The sequence below is a fragment of the Chelmon rostratus genome, chromosome 1, assembly GCF_017976325.1.
Source record: "Chelmon rostratus isolate fCheRos1 chromosome 1, fCheRos1.pri, whole genome shotgun sequence".
Classification (NCBI taxonomy): Eukaryota; Metazoa; Chordata; class Actinopteri; order Chaetodontiformes; family Chaetodontidae; genus Chelmon; species Chelmon rostratus.
Genome location: NC_055658.1, coordinates 27095263 through 27116226, shown reverse-complemented (window position 1 = coordinate 27116226; position 20964 = coordinate 27095263). Strand labels below are relative to the sequence as shown.

General features: G+C 40.8%; 1 protein-coding gene across 10 annotated transcripts in view; it reads left to right on the top strand.

Annotated features, from left to right (window-relative positions):
• The window catches only part of madd (MAP-kinase activating death domain), a 50781-nt gene that overhangs the window by 26071 nt on the left and 3746 nt on the right, over window positions 1–20964 (top strand). For 3 of the 10 annotated variants that reach the window (XM_041938800.1, XM_041938713.1, XM_041939052.1), the window contains 18 exons: window positions 1691–1799; window positions 1967–2153; window positions 2565–2715; window positions 3018–3221; window positions 4605–4655; window positions 6326–6429; window positions 6768–6851; window positions 7432–7590; window positions 8401–8521; window positions 11179–11299; window positions 11462–11567; window positions 11673–11783; window positions 11867–11974; window positions 12087–12251; window positions 12342–12414; window positions 13025–13131; window positions 16587–16656; window positions 19887–19933. In XM_041938800.1, coding sequence (XP_041794734.1) covers window positions 1691–1799; window positions 1967–2153; window positions 2565–2715; window positions 3018–3221; window positions 4605–4655; window positions 6326–6429; window positions 6768–6851; window positions 7432–7590; window positions 8401–8521; window positions 11179–11299; window positions 11462–11567; window positions 11673–11783; window positions 11867–11974; window positions 12087–12251; window positions 12342–12414; window positions 13025–13131; window positions 16587–16656; window positions 19887–19933 — 2078 coding nt within the window. The remainder of the gene's footprint in view (window positions 1–1690; window positions 1800–1966; window positions 2154–2564; window positions 2716–3017; window positions 3222–4604; window positions 4656–6325; window positions 6430–6767; window positions 6852–7431; window positions 7591–8400; window positions 8522–11178; window positions 11300–11461; window positions 11568–11672; window positions 11784–11866; window positions 11975–12086; window positions 12252–12341; window positions 12415–13024; window positions 13132–16586; window positions 16657–19886; window positions 19934–20964) is intronic. The other 7 variants (XM_041939291.1, XM_041938882.1, XM_041939371.1 and 4 more) reach the window with 5 other exon arrangements.

The following is a 20964-nucleotide window of genomic DNA, read 5'->3' as shown; positions in this document are numbered from 1 at the left end:
TGCATAAGAGCTTTGGTTGCAAAACCATATATTGTGATGATGACACACGTCCTTATTGTACTGTTTTACACTTTATCTAGAGATTTGACTCAACCAGGTTGGGTTTTATTTTCATCAACATGTGAACCAATACACTGTGTCGACAAATTTAGGGGCTTTGGCAGACACTGTACGGATTCAGATTTCTCTCAGATTGGTTGATCGACGTGCAGGCTGAGAGGTCACCTGATTGGTTGTCTGAATGATCCGGCTATTGGACAGTTGTTTGGATTTCTGGCACGTCTGAAATTTTGGTCGGCTGTCTTACAGTTCCAGAGCACACATGGCTTTTAAACCATTGCAAACTGTACCAAGCTTGTTTTGTATTAGTGGAGCAGTATTTTATGTAGTGCTTGATATACCTGTAATATAAAACTGAACTTCACTGCAGAACAGAGACCATATTGTCTGCCTCCTCTTGCCATCTGTGGTGAATATTTTTCTTCTGACTTTCTGTTGAATTGCACAAAGAAATGCTGCCCTTTTCTCTTTTTGTCAACATTGTCGATGATGCAGCTGTCTTATTTGAATAAACTTTATTGGAATCGCCAATAGACAAAACCTACCAGTGTTTACATTCAGTGTGAGCGCCACGTTGTGGGCGGTCAGTTGAGCCGTACAATGTGAGTCATTGGGATTGCAGGTTGCAGAGAGGCAGATTAAAACATGCAGTGTGAGTTAAGAAAATGTACAGGATTAATAAAAACACACTGCTCAGTCTGCTCAGCTTTACAAGGATTGAAAAAAAATCACACCAGAGGATTTTTTGTCCTGACATGTTGGAATGTGCAACATCTTTATTATTAATATCATTGTGAAAAATCAAAGGCATCTCTAAGGTATAGAAAACGGGAACTTCTGCATCATGATGCTTATTATTGCTGCAGAGGTTTTGACTGTGGGAACAGTCAGACTCAGTTGAGTGAGAAAATAAATAGACCTGCCGAAATGTTTTGAGCATCTTTAATGATTAGGTTAGAGTATAATGAGAAAATGATTGGCCCAACCCCTGCAAGTGGTTCACTCACAGGAGCCGTGTATCTCACAGCATTGCAGCGATGTATTAAAATGAGTCAGCTTGTGACGTCTTAGTGTAGCTCATTTTCCTCACCATCCACGCATCCTTTTATTTTCTTTCATGCATGGTATCACTGATGTCGTCACTGTATATACTGTGTTCCCTCTGACCTCACATCTCTATGCTGCTAATGTGTGATGCCACCACCAAGAGCACCATTTGGACTCCTGTGTGTTTGTGTGTGTGTGAGTGTGTGTGCTGTGTGTTTGTGTGTGCGCACCATGTCCCTGTTTGATTTGTCCTTCACCTCTCTTGTTGTAATAATAGACTCTAGCAGCTCCAGTAATTTGTCTGTCAGCAGTACATAACCTTCAGTAGATTTCAGGTGTGCCTGTCCTCTTCACAAAGATGTAAACTGCTTTCTTTTCTATTTGATGTGGAAGCTAGTTTGAAAGTTGTTTCCTGTCCTGGTTTACAGTTCCTGGTGAGCAAGTTGCCTTTGTGTGTGTCCAGTCCACTTCTACTGAGTGCTCTTCTGTCTAGTGACCAAGTAGTTTGCAGTTTTTGTTTCGTCACCTCAGTTATCTTGTTCTGTGGCGTTCAGGAACCTCATTGTTTTTGTTCTTCTTACAGGCGCACGTGCACCTCGAGCACTTGTGGACCAGAAGTCTTCAGTAATCAAGCACAGTCCAACAGTAAAGAGAGAGTCGCCGTCTCCTCAGGGTCGAGTCAACAACACGAGGTAATGAATTCTGTCACGTGTACAACTTCTGTCACTTTCAGCCAGAAAGACTAGAGCACATTGTCATCACTTGAATATTATGTTGAGCGATATTTGTTGGGTTTAAATGTTACACATACTGTCCATATTAAGTCCTATGTAACCAAAACTGACTTATTTTGATTCAGTGAGAACCAGCAGTTCTTGAAGGAAGTGGTGCAGAGTGTTCTGGATGGTCAGGGGGTCGGCTGGCTCAACATGAAAAAAGTGCGCCGCCTGTTGGAGAACGAGCAGCTTCGCGTCTTCGTGCTGAGTAAGCTGAACAGAGCCATCCAGTCGGAGGAGGATGCCAGACAGGAGATCATACGTGATGTGGTGAGACTTTTTTTTCTGCCCTCCCATATACACAATATTAACAACAACAATAGGTAATAACAGCACAAATGTAACATTTGGATCGCATCTGGATCTGCTTACGCATTTTAATTTTGTTATTGAAGCATGCTGAGATACTCTCTTTCTTCAATCAAGCTTTGAACTTTTATTTTATTTCTGCAACTAATGATTATTTTCTTTGTTGATTATTCTGCCGATTAATCTGATCTGAAATGTCATTCAAGAAAGTAAAGTTAATTTTTTTTTCATATAGCTGACACATTTGTCTCGGATTGCAATATTTGCAACATATGACACATCTGTCTATAGGCCATAGAGCTTGTAATGTTGCCTGTATTTTTCTGTCTTGTTGAAATCATTGTAAACCTTGTTGCTGTGTTTTGTCTCCAGGAGGTGAGCAGAAAGGTGTACAAAGGCATGCTGGACATCTTGAAGTGCACAGTTTCCAGTCTGGAGCACTCTTATACTAACGCAGGCCTCGGAGGAATGGCCAGCGTGTTCAGCTTATTGGAAATAGCACGAACACATTATCAAACCAAAGGTATGTTTAGCAGAAGAATGTAATGCTGGATTGATTGATTTAAACAAAAGATATCACTAATCTCACAATATTTTCTTGATACTAATACTTGTCCATGTCTTAACATAACGTTTAAATTGAGCTTAAACCTGCATGCTGTTGACTAAAACATTAACTATACATCTAAAGTTTAGATCTCATCACTGTTTTTCTTCTTTGTCTAATACTGTTAATCCTCTCCCAGTTTAAACCTCCACGTATTCTCTCTTTCTGCAACTTTGATGAACTCTGTCTTTGGCCCCTTAATTTTGATAACTTGGTAGACCCAGAAAAACGCAAGCGAAGCCCCACAGACAGTGCTGGCAGCCCAGGGAGTAAAGAGAGTCCTTCTGGTCGTATGGAGACTGCCAGACCTCAGGGTCTTCTGAATGTTCCTCACCTGCAGCTGCCGCACCACACAACGGGCAAAGGAGCCCGCCATTTTGACACCCGGAGTCTGAACGAGGAGAACTTTATTGCCTCGATTGGTGTGTACACCACTCCGGCCCCGGTTGCATGTGCACTGTGAGATCCCCTTCCCCCGTCCCCTACAAGCTCATCAACCCGAAATATTAGTCTCCCACCCCCTCCTCCAGCCGTCTCAAAGAACGATCCCTTCACTTTTCCCAGACAGATTCTTACAGGTGTTACAATATTCCACACACTTTGACCTGGAAGACTGGTGGTAATCACTGGGGTGGGCTTTGTCAAAATGTAAAAAAAGAAAAGAAAATTTTGAAAATGACTTTCTGTGTCTGGTAATGATAAGAAATTATTAAAATGAAACTCAGAATCCGGCCCTGGTTAGAATATTCCAATTGCAGAAATGAAGCAGCCTTGAAAAGTGTCTGGAATATTTCCCTGTGTTCCAGGCTGGACTGCGTGTGTTTGTCTCCCCTCCCTGAAACATCTGTGCCCCTGTTTGCCTCCTCTCTGGACTTCTGTTGTCAGCCTCTTCGCACCTTGAATGCATGTATTTCTTTTGGTCTCCCAACACCTAAATCTGCAGTAGTGGACGAGGGAAACCAGAGGTATGCGCATTGATAGTCAAATCGGTGCTCGTCTTTGCCTTTACTGCAGGTTTCTGCGAGGCGTGCTGTAGAAAATGGCAGCTCCCTTTGCTCTCAGCATGGAGGGTGGAAGCATCTCTCCCCAGTAGACAGTCCCAGTAAAGGCGCAAATTTCACCACAGAAGCAGTTTTCTATTGGTCATTAATGAACCAACAGACTCGAAAATCCTTAAAAATCTCTCTGCCACTTAATTTTCTGAGAATTATCCTGGGTCTGTATACGGGGGACACTTTCAGTCAGCCACCCTGACACCTCTCCTACCCGCACCCCTTCTTTTCCTGTTAGAAGTTGCACCTTCAATTCTACAGAATGCTGTGAGACTTGCATCCCGGCTTCTGCAACTGCTCCATTTCACCTGCTGGCTAGTCGGCCTCTCAACCCCATCCCATGCTCTTTTTTCCGAATCAGCCATCTCTCTCTCTCTCTCACACCTTTGCTCTGGAGAGCCAGACAAAAGCAGTCGGCGGCCTGTGGTCAGAGCCAAAGCTCGTTCTGACGTCACTGTGTGGCTCTCCAGGACTTTGGGCCGGGAGCTCTGGGTGTGTTGTAATGTTATCTTAGTAGCTGTTACACACAGTGGATCCAACTTGACAACAAAACACTTCTTCTTCATTTTGTCCAGATTGAATTGCAGCTACATGCAAACATTACGAAACACCTTTATTCAGTAATGACAGATTCCCAATGCTTATTTTGTTTTTGTTTTGATTTGAATGCTCATCCACCATACATGCCTTTTCAACCAGCTCTCTGACTCTCTCTCTGTCTTTCTCTCCTTGCTTGCAATGCATCTTGGGTAGAATTGTGGAGCAAGCACCAGGATAAGCAAAAAGCTATGGAAAAACCACAGAGTAAGAGACTTTTCACACACCAAAAAGAAATAAAAATAAATAAATAAAGGACTGGGGTGTTCAGCTGTTGACCTTTTTCCACCCCTTCCCTCCACCTTTTCAAACTCACCAGTGTCTTTACACATGAATAAATGAAAAGGAGTGCTCCTAATAAAAAAGTCAGAATGGATAATCAAAAAAAGGTCAAAGAGTTTATATGAGATCAAGATTTGTACATTGAATTGATTATGTACTACAAATGAATGTGAATGAGTGATTTCACCTCAGCGTTAATATTGAAAGTAGAGATACTGTGATTTTCTAGTTCTGTACCTACTGTACATGGCACTGGATAGATCATGTGCAGTGGCGTTGGTATCCTCCAGTGGTATTCAGTTTACTGTATTTGCTATATGAGATCGAGAGCTGTGAGAAATTACACCCTTGTTTTAGCTCCAAAAAAATATTTCATGCTGTGCTTAATCAAGACTTGAGATGCCAGCCGGTCTCGGTGTGTTTTGGTAAGTTCATCCAGCAGGCATTACTTCAGTATGTGTTAGTTTTATGTAATGACCTTAGCTTTGTTAGCCTAATATCTGTAGCTCACAGGGTGGGATACAGAACAGAAGCCCAACACGTGTGCTGTGTAAAAGCTTTTTTTCCTCACTGCCTACAGTTTAGGCAGATGCATTATTTAATTCTGCACAGTTAAAATAAAATAACAATGGTTTACTGATGTGGACTTTTTTGGGGTCCTTGATTTAAAAAGAAAATTAGGATTTTTATGTTGTAGTCACTGTCTTAAGCTCAAGCCACATGTCATTTTGGTTTCCAGTGTTTTTTTCCTTGACACCATGCAAGATGAGCAGAAATGAATACCCGCTGCCCTGTCCTGCTCTTGTAGCTGTATTTTTTTCCAGTTTCAAGTGGCTTGCTGCAATGTGTGTCTCTACAGCTAATATTCTGCAGTTGCTGGCACATTTTAAGGCTTTACTAAATGGTTTACAAACTTAAAGTGACAAAAAAGTGTCAGGATCTACTAGCCACCGCGTCTGCACGCACTGAGGTGATAAATAACAAAGTAGGAATCACACTTGAAACAGAAAATGTCTCCTTTACCGTCCATCAGTTTGTGTGCATGCCTAACTGCCTGTGTCTGTTCGTTGTTTTTGGTGTAACTTGGGCCACGTTTGCAGCATTGACTGAGAATTAATGTCACGCTCTTGCAGTTTTGTTTTCATTTTAACTTCTCCCCCAATTTTATGGCACTCTCTGCTTGCCCCTTTGTAACTTCTCTGTCTGGTGTTTAAGAACTTCATCTGTTTGTGCTCAGTTATGCACCAGTATTGTTTACAGAAAGTCGTAAAAAGAATTAAATTAAACAAGTTTTCTTGCCTCTTTAGACTTTAGATTAGATAAATAGTATTTCCACCTGTATTTTTAGCCAGATGCCACTTAAGACTCTGAGTCTTTGATATGAAAATGATTTCCCAAACATGAGTAAGGTAGCGTTATACTATATGCTTTGCTGTGTCATGCAGTGTTTAAATAGAGGCTTTGGCACTTTAGATGGACGTAGCGTCAGTGTTGCTGTGCTGTGTTGGCTTTGAGTGAGGCGACTCCTCAGTGAGGCAAGAAGATAATGTCGTCCTGTTCATGAAAGCGTGCTGATAATCGTGCGTGTCCTGCAGGGTCTGAAGGAGCAAAGCAGCAGCGCCCCCAGGTGACCGATGCAGAGGAGAAGAAATCACAGATCAGTGCTGATAGTGGCCTCAGTGTCACATCTGGATCTCAGGTCTGTTTGTAGAGAAAACACAGTAGAGAATTAAATTAATGTTAATATTTTGTAAATATCTGGATGTGATTCATCAGCTCTTTGTGTTGCTAAACCAATAAAATAGTAAAATCACAGTCAAACACCCTACGGACTGCAGGCTGCAGACATAATAGACAACTGTGTTTGGTTTATATGGATTCATTTTTCACACGATAGTGTTTCCAGGGTCTGTTATGCTGGCTGCCTTTTGTCCATGGTGCTGGTCTTTGAAGTGTTAGAACTGACGGCTCGTGGTTCTGTCTACCAATAAGTGTCACACTAAATTGTCTCCTCGTTTTTATCCTTTGTGTTTGCAGAAGAGCGACACAGAGTCCGTGACGAGCTCTGAGCCACCGATCCTGACGAGAAGCACCAGCCAGGACTCAGAGGCTAGCACAGTGGTAGGGCACAGCCAACTCAGATATTATGCACGTTGTTCCTATCGATTCCAGCTGCACAGCACTTCACAGTATTAACTTCAGATTGTAGGATGGTATTTTTGGTCCAAACCTTTTTTGTTATCCTTCAAAATCTCTTCAAAAATAAGAAACATGGGTGCAATGTTCAGCCTATTATTAGCAGTGTGTCTTTGGACAAATCATTGATAGTAGCCTCGGTTGAGGACTGTTTAATTGGTCTTACTTTTATTAGGTCATGGATAATTGCATACACATATCTGTGTAATGTACAGTATGTCTACCTGTAGCCTGTTAAACTTTACTGGCCAGCCAGTTCCAGTCATTACAGACTCATGGTGTGCAGCCAAACATTGTTCAAACCTGAAGACCTGTATTGTGTTATTCTAGTGCAGACTGTAAAATTTGTCAGGTTGAATTCAAAGTTCAAAAGGGAATAGTGTAAAAATGATGCGCAAGTGAAATAAATGCCAAAAGATGCTCTTGTGCCAAACCTCCTGCACATGAAACACCTCCGGTTGTGTATTGTTCTTACACCTGGATCCTTATTCATTTTTTTTTATAGATAAGCAATAGCTCTGGAGAGACTCTGGGAGCTGACAGTGATCTGAGCAGCACAGCAGGAGATGGCCTTGGTGGGAGAATTGCTCCACATTTAAATCAGTCAAGAGGAACTCTTTCTGACAGTGAGATTGAAACCAATCCAGCCACCAGTACAGTGTTTGTAAGTATAAAACTCACTAGAAGTGCAATATGTAGATCACTTTAGGTAATAGCTAAATTAGAATAAGACTATTTATTTACAAAACTTTTTGATTTTAACTTCCGAAGTCACAAATTACTTAAAAATGTCCACAGAAGGTTGGAGTGTCACACGGGCACATGGTTGCAACCGTCCTGGATAAATTTTAGCCAGCAACCTTTGTTGTATGTCATACCCATCTTTCTCTCCCTCATTTCCTGTCTGTCTCTTCACTGTCTTCAAAACAAAAAAGGAAAAGAAGATTGCAGACAAGTTTTCCTTCATGTAACATCAGCTCTATAATCCCTTTATGTAGACACATTTTTCCCACAGTGATTAGTAACTATCTGAACTGTGATCGTTACATTTATGATCACTCAATCTGTAAAGTTTCAGGAGTGGTTAAGTTAGCTTTTTAGTAGTTTTGGACAGTAATTGTGTTTGAAGTTAAGACGTCTTGCTAAATTATTGATTAACTGTGTTAAAGAACTGTTATGTCTAAATTAATATCTTTATAGTAAGTCTGTCCTTTTTGTTGTTGTCGGGCAAACCAATTCAAACAATTTCTTATTGAAAGTGGATGCTCTGGAACCACTCAGCTTTTGCCCATCTGTCCTAACAGACCAGCCATTGTGTTGATAGGTATTCCTGGAGCCAGATTATCCTTAGGACAGAAGTATTCAACCTGCATAATCTGCAGGGCAAAAACAGATTCATCAATACTCAAAATACTTTCTTTTTTGTGACTGTGCATGCTGGTTCACAGGCACTGACCTTGTCCTGTTTCCACAGGGAAAGACCCACACACTGAAACCAAGTGCAAAGGATCATGTACATGCTATGGCAAAGGGGCCGCCTGCACAGCCCATGGAGGACATCAGCATGAGGATTTACCTTTGTGAAGGCCTGCTGGGTAAGATCTGCTCTCCAGTTTTAATTCTCTGCTTCCTCTCACGGATATTTATTCTGGTGTTTTCAGAAAACACTTCCTTCCTGTGTTCTTAGAAATACTTTGTGTGATTTGAAGATGTATTTTATCATTCCCTTACTTTGTCTGTCACTAGATTGACCTGCATTGCTTCACTAACATTATCTTTGTCAAAGAAACTCAAACCAAACAACGTGAAATATTAAAAGGTGCTTCCACTAATGTAACTGTCACTACATGTTGTGACCTTTCACTCACTACAACTTGGGCAAGCTCGTTGGGTTATTAATATAACCACAGTGAACTTTCACTAATCATGGAAATAGTTATTTTTAAGAGAAAAAAGCAGAAGTCAGACATGTGATGACCTAGAAGTGCTGTAGTGGTAATAATGAAACTGTGAAGTGAACATTTCTTACAAGGTGAAAGTTATACCGTGACGTCTTCTCAAAACAAGGAAAAAGGCAAACCAATGGAGGGAAGTATTACTTTAAATAAGTTAAATTATCTGCCATCTGTTTGACTTCAATAACCAAGATTTTTGAAACGAGTAAAAATATCTAGGCCCAAAGAACCCACAGTTATCTTAAAAGTAGTATAGCCAAACTAAAAACAAATATATGTGTCTGGATACAGAGAAATGCTGACTTTGAAAGCAGTTTTATACTTGTCTGTGTTGAGCTTTATGACAGCTTTATAATTCTGGAAATTCTAGTTTCAAGCATTAGGTGGCTCGGGACTAGTAATTAAATCTCAGTTAGAAGTTCTGATATCTTATTAATGTAATTAGGGACAAGAAAGCTTGAAACAAGTGAAATGTTCTGACATAAAACAGCTTGGTAAGAAGATAGATCTTAACAGACACAAAACAATCATATAGTTCCTTGATTTAAGATATTTCATCTGACTTTTTTTTCAATTTTTGTCAAGTGTTGTCTGAGAGTTTGGCAGAATTAATTTAAGAATATATATTTAAGGTGAAACAGAAATAAAACCAATGGAAAGGAAAAAACGAGTTTTTTTTTTTTATTTGCATTATGGTAAGTCATGACTGCAGTCTTTATTATGTAAAAACTATAAGCTCCTAAAATCAGTTTTGTATATGAACAGATCATAAACATACAGCCACATCACCACAAATCACAGCAACAAGATTATTACTGCTTGACTGTAGCTGTAGTTTATAAATTAGTGAGTAAATGAGCGTGATATGTCTTTGTTTGTCCTGGTTTTTGTTCCTGTGGTGTGGCTCTCGGCTCGCTCTGCTCTTGTTTTTGCCATTAAACCTACTCACCTCTTCGCCTAACCCCCTCCTGCTCTCACTGCTTCTCGTCCCTCCTGCTGCTCCTCCTGGGAAATTCTTCCAGGCCGCGATAAGAGCTCCGTTTGGGATCAACTAGAGGATGCTGCCATGGAAACCTTTTCTCTAAGTAGGGCTAATCTCTTGCCTTTGCCCTTTTTCCTGTGTGTGTGTGTGTGTGTGTGTGTGTGTGTGGGTGTGGGTGCGGGTGCGGGTGCGGGTGGTGGGGTATCCATTGTTCGCACGGACTAGCTTTGTATTTATTCTTTGATGTGATGTGAGTTTTTCCTGTCTGTTGGTGAGCTGCACATCTGTGTGTTTCTTAACATGAGATCAGGGTAAAAAAAAAAAATATAAGCAGTCTGTATAAGCAGTGTGTGTGATTTCCTTTCACCTTTTTACATTTATTTTAATTTCTGCTCACCTGTGTTTCCAACCAGTGTTCTGACTGGCTTTCATGTTGCACTAAAAGCTTAACTTTTCATGGGTTTCCATCAGGGAAGAGTGCATGTTGCCTTCCAGTGCTGTCAGAAATTAAATAATGGCTTGAGCGCACTCATACGAGCCATCAGCTGATGAATGAAGTGTCTGATAGTACAGGTGCAATATTTTTTTCCTCTTTTCCATCCTGTGAAATGTCTTTTATGTTGTGCATTTTTGTGTTATGTTTTCAATAATTTTGTGGTTATTTGCAATTTAATTTCTAAATGAGAAGAAGAAAAGGTAATCTCCCCAGTCCAAATCAACTCGGGGTTCCAGGAGGATCACAAAGAGCACTCAAAGGCAGCATCTGTGAATGGATTATTGGCTCTTAAGAAAAAATATAAGTAAAGGTTTTATTAGACCTGTTAGTTGTGACCTGTTAGTTGTGAGCCTCTTCACAAACCTCCTTTTTGCTACAGCATGCGTTAATCTGTGTAATTATAAATGGTCTAACTGAATCTTATTGTAGTTTTTCCTGCATGTTCAAGCCCTGTGAGCTGTTTGTTCAGTTTCTAAAAGCAGACTTTGTGACAACATTTGAACCTCATTACTTACTAACCCTTGTGGTAACTTAACCAAGTTGCAGAATGCAACATGAAAAATAAAAACAGTATAATAGTTGGTCATATAATTTGGATTCCCAGCTCTCCCCATAAAGTTTTATCTTCTTAAAATAACTTAACACTAAGTTTAGTGTCTGAGTATTTTTTATACAAATATATGTAAATTAGCTGGTATGAAAGAACGCATGCTTGTGGCTGCATACAGTTGTGTTTGAATGGATCGGATTTGTTGTTGATGAACTTGTCCAGCTGTGCACATTTCAGGAGCTACATGTGTGCCGTCTCCCTGTGTTCAGGTAAGGAACGCTCCACGCTGTGGGACCAGCTGCAGTTCTGGGAGGATGCCTACTTAGATGCTGTGATGTTGGAGCGTGAGGGCATGGGCATGGACCAGGGACCCCAGGAGATGATCGAAAGGTTCAGCACGGCTGACATTTTATTCCACCTGTCGTGATTCATACTGTCATGACTGTCAAATGCATTTTTGCCGGTTTTTATTCTCACAGTTCCGAGATCACTTTCTGATTCTTGTCCTGGACTATTAATTCTTGCTTTTGTGTGTTTTGATGGTCAACACAGATACTTGTCATTAGGAGAGCATGACCGTAAGCGTCTGGAGGATGATGAAGACAGACTTCTGGCCACACTGCTGCACAATATGATTGCGTACATGCTAATGATGAAAGTACGTACAGCGTCATTGTTTGTTGAACTTTGCCAAATTTGCCATTTTTTTTGCACCTTCAGATATCTCAACATTTGTTCCCTGTCAATGTTTTTGTTTGTTTAGTTGAACAAAAATGACATCAGGAAGAAAGTGAGGCGTTTGATGGGAAAGTCCCACATTGGCCTCACGTACAGCCAAGAGATCAATGAGATACTGGACAAACTGGCCAACATGGTGAATATCTGTCCTTTTTTGAGTTCGGTCGGTTCAACTTACGTTCATTATTTGTAATTATTTGTACTCAACTGTAATTTCAGAATGGCCGCGAGCTTCCCATCAGGCCCAGCGGAAGCCGTCACATCAAGAAGCAAACATTTGTTGTACATGCTGGCACCGATACCACAGGAGACATCTTTTTCATGGAGGTACACAATGTCTTGACTTGAAAATATATCTGTAACTTTCCTTATTACTGCATGTAGAAGGCATGTTGTTGTTTACTTTTCTAATACTTGTCTTCACTCATCACTGGTTCAGGTTTGTGATGACTGCATAGTCCTGCGGAGCAACATCGGCACAGTTTACGAGCGCTGGTGGTACGAGAAGCTCATCAACATGACCTACTGTCCTAAGACCAAGGTGCTGTGTCTCTGGAGACGCAACGGCCAAGAGACGCAACTCAACAAGTTCTATACCAAAAAGGTCAGAAAGTGCATTTCTCTTCATCCTGTGCTTTCATTCACTTTAGGAGAACATTGGTCAGAAATTCACATTTTCCTCTCTGCATTCTAGTGTCGTGAACTCTACTACTGTGTTAAAGACAGCATGGAAAGAGCTGCAGCTAGACAGCAAAGCATTAAACCAGGTATGGAGTGAGTGAGTCTCCTGTTTTTTTTTCTTTCTTTCCGGTATTCTTTTTATTTCTTTATAGCTTTGTGAAAAAAGGCCGTCCAGCCTGCACTTTGAATGTTCACTCGTCTTTTCTCAGAGATGACTGGGCATAGCTTCTGATGAGACTTTTGTGGGGAAAGGCAGAAAATATTGTCAAAAGATTACTAATTTATTTAAAAAAAAATGGAAACATAAAATCGCCAATAGGTCAGTTTTAACAAATGACTCTAATAACAGACATAGACTCAGTTTGAGTTTGATTACACAGAAATAATTTGTTCACAAGATATACCAAACCAAAAAAAGTCTCATTCCAACATGAAATGACTTTGATGAACTGTTTGTGAAGAATACAAGCATCATTACACCCTGTTGTTCATTGACTTCCTTTGAAAAACGTATTATTCTAGTATTTTGGGGTCTGTTTAAGACATAAAAGTTATAATCCACAACTAGGACAAGTTAAAACGTTCCTGAACACATCCCAGCAGTGCATAATGGGTTTTTATGCACACAGTCATTCGAGTGTTTTCGGGGAATTCATTTTCCGGACTGGCTCTAAACTCGGGCGTGGTCTCCTTCAGGTCCAGAGCTGGGCGGAGAGTTCCCTGTCCAGGACATGAAAACTGGTGAAGGTGGACTGCTGCAGGTCACACTGGAAGGAATCAACCTTAAATTCATGCACAGCCAGGTAAGAGGCCAGGACCACAGCAGAGAAACTGCTTCTCATCTCACACGAGGGCATGACACGAAATACCACTCATGATGATTCAGTTCATCCCGTCCTTCTGTCCACCTTCTGCTCATCTCTCCTGTTTGCCTCATTTCCTGTCATCTCTCAACGTCTTCCTCTATTGTCAATAAAAATAAAACGCAGTAGTCAAACTGTTAGCGATGACTGACAACATGTCTGATTGGCATTTACTCATACCTGATGTTTATCCCTTAGAGGAAGAATTCCTGTTTGTGCTTTTGCTTTTTTGGATTTGCTTTTTTCAGTTTCAGTTTGTGTTCGTTTGTTTGTGTGTGTGTGTGTGTGTGTTCATGTGCATGCATGCGTTTCCCAGAAACAATATTAACACATCCCTCCACACAAGCTTCTTTTGACATCCGTGGTGCTCAAACCTCATTGTTCATTTACCGTGTGGGAGGAGATGAAGTGTTAATGTGTGTGTGTGTGTTGTGCATCAGTGGTAAGCCGGATGACCTTGAGCAAAGACTTTTCATTAATAATTGGCTATTTAATAGCAACTTTCACGTTTGAGTTTGGACCCTTGAACATCGTCCTGTGTTGTCTTCTCATCTGCGCAGGTAGTCGTAGTCGGGGTTCGTATATTTCTTCAGGTTCGTTAGAATGTGAAGCTGTGATTGAACAACGTGCTGTAGGTGAATAGTCTGAGGAGTGACGGTGTTGAAAGAGCAGGGACCCAACAGCACCAACAGTGATATTCCTCATCAGACATTCTGCATCGTTAAACTGATTTCTCAACAACAGCAGTCATTCGTAATAGTCAGTTCACCCAAATTACAAGTAAAAATAAATATCTTCGTACTTCAGCTCTGTTGGTATGCAGCTGTGCAGACAGTTGTGGTTGAAATACTCCCGGTTTTGAGATATTTGTCTAGAGATATTTGGCTGTTTGAGTTTTCTGCCTCCAGCACAATACAAAGGGGATGAATTGAATCTCATTTGTGGTGCTCACAAAAAAGTATTCAGCAGCATCAATGTCCTGCTTACTGATAATCCACAGAGCTCACAGCGAACAGTCCTTTGTTTTGTGACAGCGCCCTCTATATGTGCATTAACCAGTTGCAAAACAGTTGGTTCCCTGTCATAATGTCAATTTAAAGTGCTAGCAATTACGAGTAATTTGCTAATCACTTTCTAAAATAATTGTTTATGCCATGAAATGTCAGAAAATTGAAAAAATATCTGAATTTCTTAAGTTTAAATATTCTAAATTGTTTGTTTTGTCCAACAGTCTAAATCATAAAAGATATGTTAAATATCATTGGTGAGCACTAGCAAATAATTCACTTCTGAAGCTTAAACTGGTGAACGAACGACTTAATCAATCAAAATATTAAGTTTTCTGTCAGTTCAGCAATAGATTAATGGACTAATTATTTCAGCTCTACTTTAAACTGTATTTGCCAGCTCTAATAAGAAATATTCATGAATCCAAAATTCATTTTAGATGATTAATTGCAACTTCAGTGGGACTTGCTGCTTCGTAATTAGCATGTTTATATTAACAATGGATCAAATAATATAATGTGAAAGGATTTGCTCACAGATTCAGTTCCTCTCAGATCTACAGATCCTTTCAGCAGCTTTCAACCACGACTTCACCATTTTGGTTCCCTCTCAGCGTTATTTCTACAGCCTGCCCTGCACCAAGTGGCAGACAAAGTTTGCAGCTAGCCGACAACTAAACAGAAAGATGTTTTCCTCAAGAGACAGAAACACGACTCCGAATGAATGACTGTTGCTCAGCAGTGTGCCTGCTGGACGTGCAAATAAGCAACTGTTTGCCAAATGAAATTAAAAGGTGATTATGTCAGTGTTGTGTTTATAACTTGTTTCTGCTTCCCCCAAGTGCCGAAAAAATCAGTTAATGCAGTTTTAAATAGAAGTCTTCATCACTGTGAGCGTCACAAATAAAATTCCATTACTCTCCAAACCCAAACTTTTGGCCGGCCAGACGTAATGTATTTTCATAATTTGGGTGAGCCGACACTCTGACTTGGATGTTGCTGCACTGAGGCACTGTCATGATTACCGCCTGCTTTTTCTTGCTGCCTCTGCTTTTTCTACCTCAGGCTCTTTTGGCTAAAGTTGATTTTTTTTTTTTTTTGCGCTTCATATTGAAAAGGGAAGAGTGCCGCACTTGGAAAAGTTTTTTCATTACCATCCTAGCAGAATACAGTTAACGGTTAAGTCTCCACATTTCTAGAATAACTGATTTTCATTAGCGACTTTGCTGCAGTTTTTAAGATTGGGAGTATTTGCAGTTTATGAAAATTCCTCGTGGATTGTTTTTTTATGGCTTTTGAGTAGAGCAGTTTCACCTCAGCGGGAGCTTTATTCAGTAAGCGAGCACTGGGTCGGGTCCCGGGCAGCTCTGCAGCGAGATGGTGTCCGAGGTGACATTACACATCGTAGCGGGATTTCCTGTCCATCAGTGACTGCCCTCATTTATCTGTTCTGCTGTGTGAGCAAGTGGTGTTGGTGCCAGCCCTTGTTGCTGGAGGAGGAGGCATGGAGGGCTCTGGGGGACTGAGATGTTTAAAGTCCAGGAAAACAAAGGTGAATCCAGCTCTCAATACCTTAGTCAAACCTCTAGTCCTCTTTTTTTTTTTCTCCTATTTCTTAGTTTTTGGGGCTGATTCCTCATGTGACGGTTTTTTCATATTGGCTCTGCTAACTTCTCAGCTAGACTCTTGATTTGAATCCGTACGAGGCTCCTGTGGATAGCGCCCTCTCGGAGTGTCGTCGAGTGTTTGTGCTCTTCTGTCCGATAATAATCCAAACCATTTCTCTCCCATGCTCTCTCCCCCTGCAAGGAGCGGAAGGTACACAACCTCTGCTGTGTTTGCTTATTAGCAGTTACATCTTATTGGGTTCCTTTTGTTTCCTCTATCTTTTCTTTTAACTGTTATAGCTGTATGGCAAATCTAATTTTGTGTCCTTGTCTACATTCTTTTATGTAACTTCCATGTATGCATCATATGGGCCAAATTGCATCTCTGAGCATAAAAAGAAATGTGTTTTTTTTTAACTACCTTTGCTGTTTCACATCCAAATATAACTATAAATTATTCCACTTCTGATACACTTCATTAACGAAACAAGTCATGTTGAATTAGTTTTGAGCTTTGAGCAGACTAAATGCATTTCTCCTCATTTAACCGTCGCCCATGTATGCGTTTGATCATGGAAACTTCTCATAGTGTGCTTTTCTTTTCGTTCGTTAGCTGTTAAAAGCTTGCACTCCATGTGTAGTTGTTTTATTTTTACCTTTCATACTGAATTAAACAAGTTTAACATGGTTAATTTTTAAATATGAAGTGTTTACTTTTCATCCGGTGTTGTTGAGTTAATAATGTTCTGTCTTGTTTTGTTTGTTTTTTGTTTGTTTTTAGGTTTTCATAGAGCTGAGTCACATTAAAAAGTGCAATACAGTGAAGGGAGTCTTTGTCCTGGAGGAATTTGGTAATTACACCATCTATTGATTCTAGGCCTGTACTCGGCACGGCAGTAACTCAGCTCCTTGGCAAACATATTGACGAGAGCTAATAAGGGTTCACTAAATTGGATACTCGCTCTCCTGAGGAGGCACTGATGTCTTTAGGTGATGAAGTGAGTGATGAATTCTTCAGAGGACGTGGCTTTCTTCAAATCACATGGTAGCATTCAAGCGACATTTCATTTAGTTGATAAAGAGGGATGGAGTTGGTGAGAGGAAGAAGTTTGTACAGTGTGAAACAAGTGTGAGGACAGGAAGTCTGGCTGCCTCTTCAGTGTATTTTTGCATTTTACAACAAAAAGGGATAAATAGAAATTAAAACTCAAATGTTCTACCATAAGAAGCAATATTGGTTCTTGTGGTACAGCTAGATGCATAACATACATTATGTTATAATAAAAGAAAAATAAAAAATATTAAAAGTAATTTACTGTGACCCAATAAATAGTGTTGGTGAAACAGGATTTGATCAAATCTGCAAGCCGCCATTGTCTAGAAAACACAGCAAAGCAGAGATTCTCATGTTTCTAAGGTGAGCAGATATCATGACGGCGATAATAGAAAGGTAAACATTAAAGGGCGAGTTTTTCCACAGTGTTGACAAATCCCATTGAAAAAGACCAGAACTACTAAAAAAGTAATGACTGCCTCATATATCTCATTCCTCTGAGCTCCATTGTTGTCCAAAAGCTATAAAAACACATCAGTGAGTCACACTGTCATCCTCCTTCATGGCTCTGAACACACACTGTAGTTTATTTTGGGCAAATCACACCAAATGTGTATTAATCCACGGCTGAAAATAGTTCCAAACAAATGCACTATTTACTCCTGTCGGATTAAAATAGTTTAGAATTACAGAGTTCCACTGGTTTAGGACATTTGGAAACTGGTCTTTTCCTGGGATTCGTCATTAGTAATAGAAATATAAAAAAGCCTGAAGCTTTCAGAGCTCTGGATAATAAATCTTCTGTTTTCCTGCATGATCAGTAAAAGATTTAGCCTAAAATTAGCAGACACAACAGTAACGCTCTCACTTGACTCAGAAATCAAATAAATGAGGCTCACAGTTAAAATATTTCACAGTGCTGCAGGAACAAACATCCTTCTTCCACAGTCAGATATAAATTCACCATAAATTTATTAAAAAGCCTCATTAAAAAAAAGAGTCAGATGCAGCAGAGGAGACAGTGCAGAGGGTTTGTTTGTAGCCCAGGCTGCCTCTGTGTGAAGGCTTAGCGCTCTGTTGACATTTCTAAGAAGAAGTCAACAAAGATGGCTTCCAGGATGACGCTGCAGTCACAGACCGTCAGAGGTTTCAGGAGCTGAGTGCCAGGCTGGGTTACTGTCGTGTCTCTGTGCTGCTTTTGTAATGTTGCCCTCATCTTTGCCACTATGAAAACCTTCATTCTCCAGCAGGTAAAGTGTTGTCACCTTTCTCCTTTCTTATTAACTAATTCCGTGCAGAGTATTTCCTCACTCGACCCTTTTCATCGATGCATTTTTTTCCTTTCTTGTACCACGAGTTTCCCCCCTCTGCTTCCCACGTCACTCGCTTTTCATTTCGGAGCTCACCCCTGACTCCATCTCTCATGTGCTCTGTCATTCTCTGAGTCTGAATCTCAGCAAGTGGAGATCTTTGGTGGGGCTGATGCTTCGGGGGTAGTTGAGCTGAGGCATTTAACATTTCACATCTGTCCAGATCTCAGCCTTCTCATCTCTGCTTTGGGTTCACAGTTACTAATGAAAAGTCAATCTGTCCTGTGGACAGTGACGCGGTCCTGGGTCAAAGGATTTTGGCCTCTTGTAGCTGCTTTTCTGTGATGTCTTCTAGCTTTCAGTTCACTGGGGGAGGAGGGTTTGGGGAGGGGAGGCTGTCCCCCTTTTTTTTTTCCTTGTGTATTTTTCTTTTTCATATTTGAAATTTAACGACCTTTGCAGTCTCTTGTTATAAGACATTTGTGTTTTTATTTCTCCATTTTGTGGGCCATGAACGTCTCACCAGCAGTTCAGATTTAATACTTTGCCTTATGTAAGCAGTTTTATGATTACATTCACCATTCACGCAGTCAGAATATTAATATACAGGAGCAGTGAAAGGTTAGGACACAGCTTCTCATTCAATGCCTTTTCTTTATTATTTGACACGTTGTGGATTGATTCTGACGACATGACAGATATTGAAGAACACACGAGAACAAAGCAAACTATGTCTTTATAGCTACCTTTTGCTTTGATGCCAGCTTTGCACACTGTTGACGTCCTCTCAGCAGCTTCATGAGGTCGTCACCAGGTGTTCAGAGAACACTGTCGGAGCTCCTGACTCAGCCTAAGAACGTCTAACAAGGAGTCCGAGCTTTAGGAAAATTCCCAGAGCAGCTCTTAGCGAGGACGAGATCATTAACTGGTGACTTCTGAGGCTGGAAACTGTAATGAACACATCCTCTGCAGCAGAGGGAACTGTTCCTGTCCTGTGGCGGTCCCCATGAGAGCCAGTCTCATCATACTGTTTGATGGTTTTTGCAGCTGCACTTAAAGATGCATTCAAAGTCCTTGAAATTTTCTGGTCTGACTGACTGTTGTTTGTCTTGACTTAACTGAGCAGTTCTTGCCTTAATATGGATTACTACAGTGGTCGAATAGCGCCATTAACTGTATACAAACACTACCTCTGCACAACACAGCTAATGGTCTCAAACACATTACATTGAATTCCACTAATTACCTTGCGATGAGGCACACCTGTGAACTGAAAACCATTCCAGGTGAATAATTCATGAAGCTGGTTAAGATCATTTAAACAGTGTGCAAAGCTGTCATCGAAGCAAACAGTGGATGTTTTGACAAATCTAAAATCTTAAAGATGTTTTGCTTTGCTTAAAGTTTTTTTTTTTTTGTCTTACTACATTAATCCATGTGTCCTTTCAGCATTAATCTGTAATGTAGAAAATAATAGATATAAGACAAACCACTGAACAGGAAGCCGTGTCCAAACTTTCCACAGTATTTGAGCCACTCTTGCTGTCGTCACCCTCTCCGTCTAAACGACAGTCTGCTCCTGACTGTTGAGGAGGACTCTTCTTGGCCCACATCCCATTTTACACCTTGTTGAAAGTCCACCCCTGTAGCCCCCAAAGCTCTCACTGAGGTTCCTGCTGCCTTTAAATTCTTTGTTTTGTCTCTTGCACCGGCATAGTTCCTGAAACTAAAGAAGTGGTGATCCACAAGTACAAGACCCCCATGGTGAGTCCTCTCTTTTCCTACCAGAGTCAGTACGTTCTTACCAGTGCATGACGAGTACTAGTTAGACACAAGGTGTGCACGGCAGAAATGTGCCTTAATCTGTGAGAGCGACACAGTTTGACTTCCTGTGTTCAGATTACAGCACCTTTTGAGGGTTTGGGCCTTTAGTCATCTTGCTCATTGTAAGATGAGCACTGATTTTAAAAATGCAAGCGTCTGCAGCAGTGTGGGTGTTGATGAGAAGATCTGCAGTTCTGGAAAAATCCAGTTTGAGTCACGTATCCGCGAGTTTGAAGGCTTAACCGAAGCACAGCAGCGTCGATGTGATAAACCTCCAGAGTTCTAAAATCCTGTCTCACAGCATTACAGAGCAGTTATTTTATCCTCTGGCTCGATGATCAGGAGGTAAACTGAGCGTGACCTCCTCTTATTACTTAGAGCATATTCTAAATGAGACATTTTAGCAGCTGTGAGACCGGAAAGCTTGTTGCCTTCACAAAGACATTTCAGTGCAATCAGCAGCTTTTCATCAGTCGAGTTCAGGCTAACTTGAGAATACGGCATGAAGAGCCCACACGTTAAAGTGGCCCTGTGGAGTTTTCCTGTAAACAAAAGTCCTGTTTCCGTTTTTTACTCAGCAGAACACCTTGTGTCTCCTCGCCCTCTAACAAACATGTTGACTTCATTTCCATCCTCATTAAACAATTGCGGCGCTGACTTTTAAAGCGTTTAAATTGTGCGTAGTTCACCTAGGTGTTTGCTTGAAAGCGGCCTTCAGGAAATTGCTGCACGTCTTCTTTACTGCCCAACTGTGGATCAAGACGCCAGCGCGCAAACAAAACAGGAAGCCGCTCATAGAAACGCGGCTCCGTGGCATTATTAGTGGTCAAAAACTCCTCAGGGTGCCTTTAAAAACTGAATTATGCACCAGTCCACATTCCGGCAGTGTTTGGACCGAGGCGAGCCTCTTGTGCAGCTTTGATCGTTGTGTTGTGTTTAAGTGTACACAGATGTGACCTCACACCTGGGCC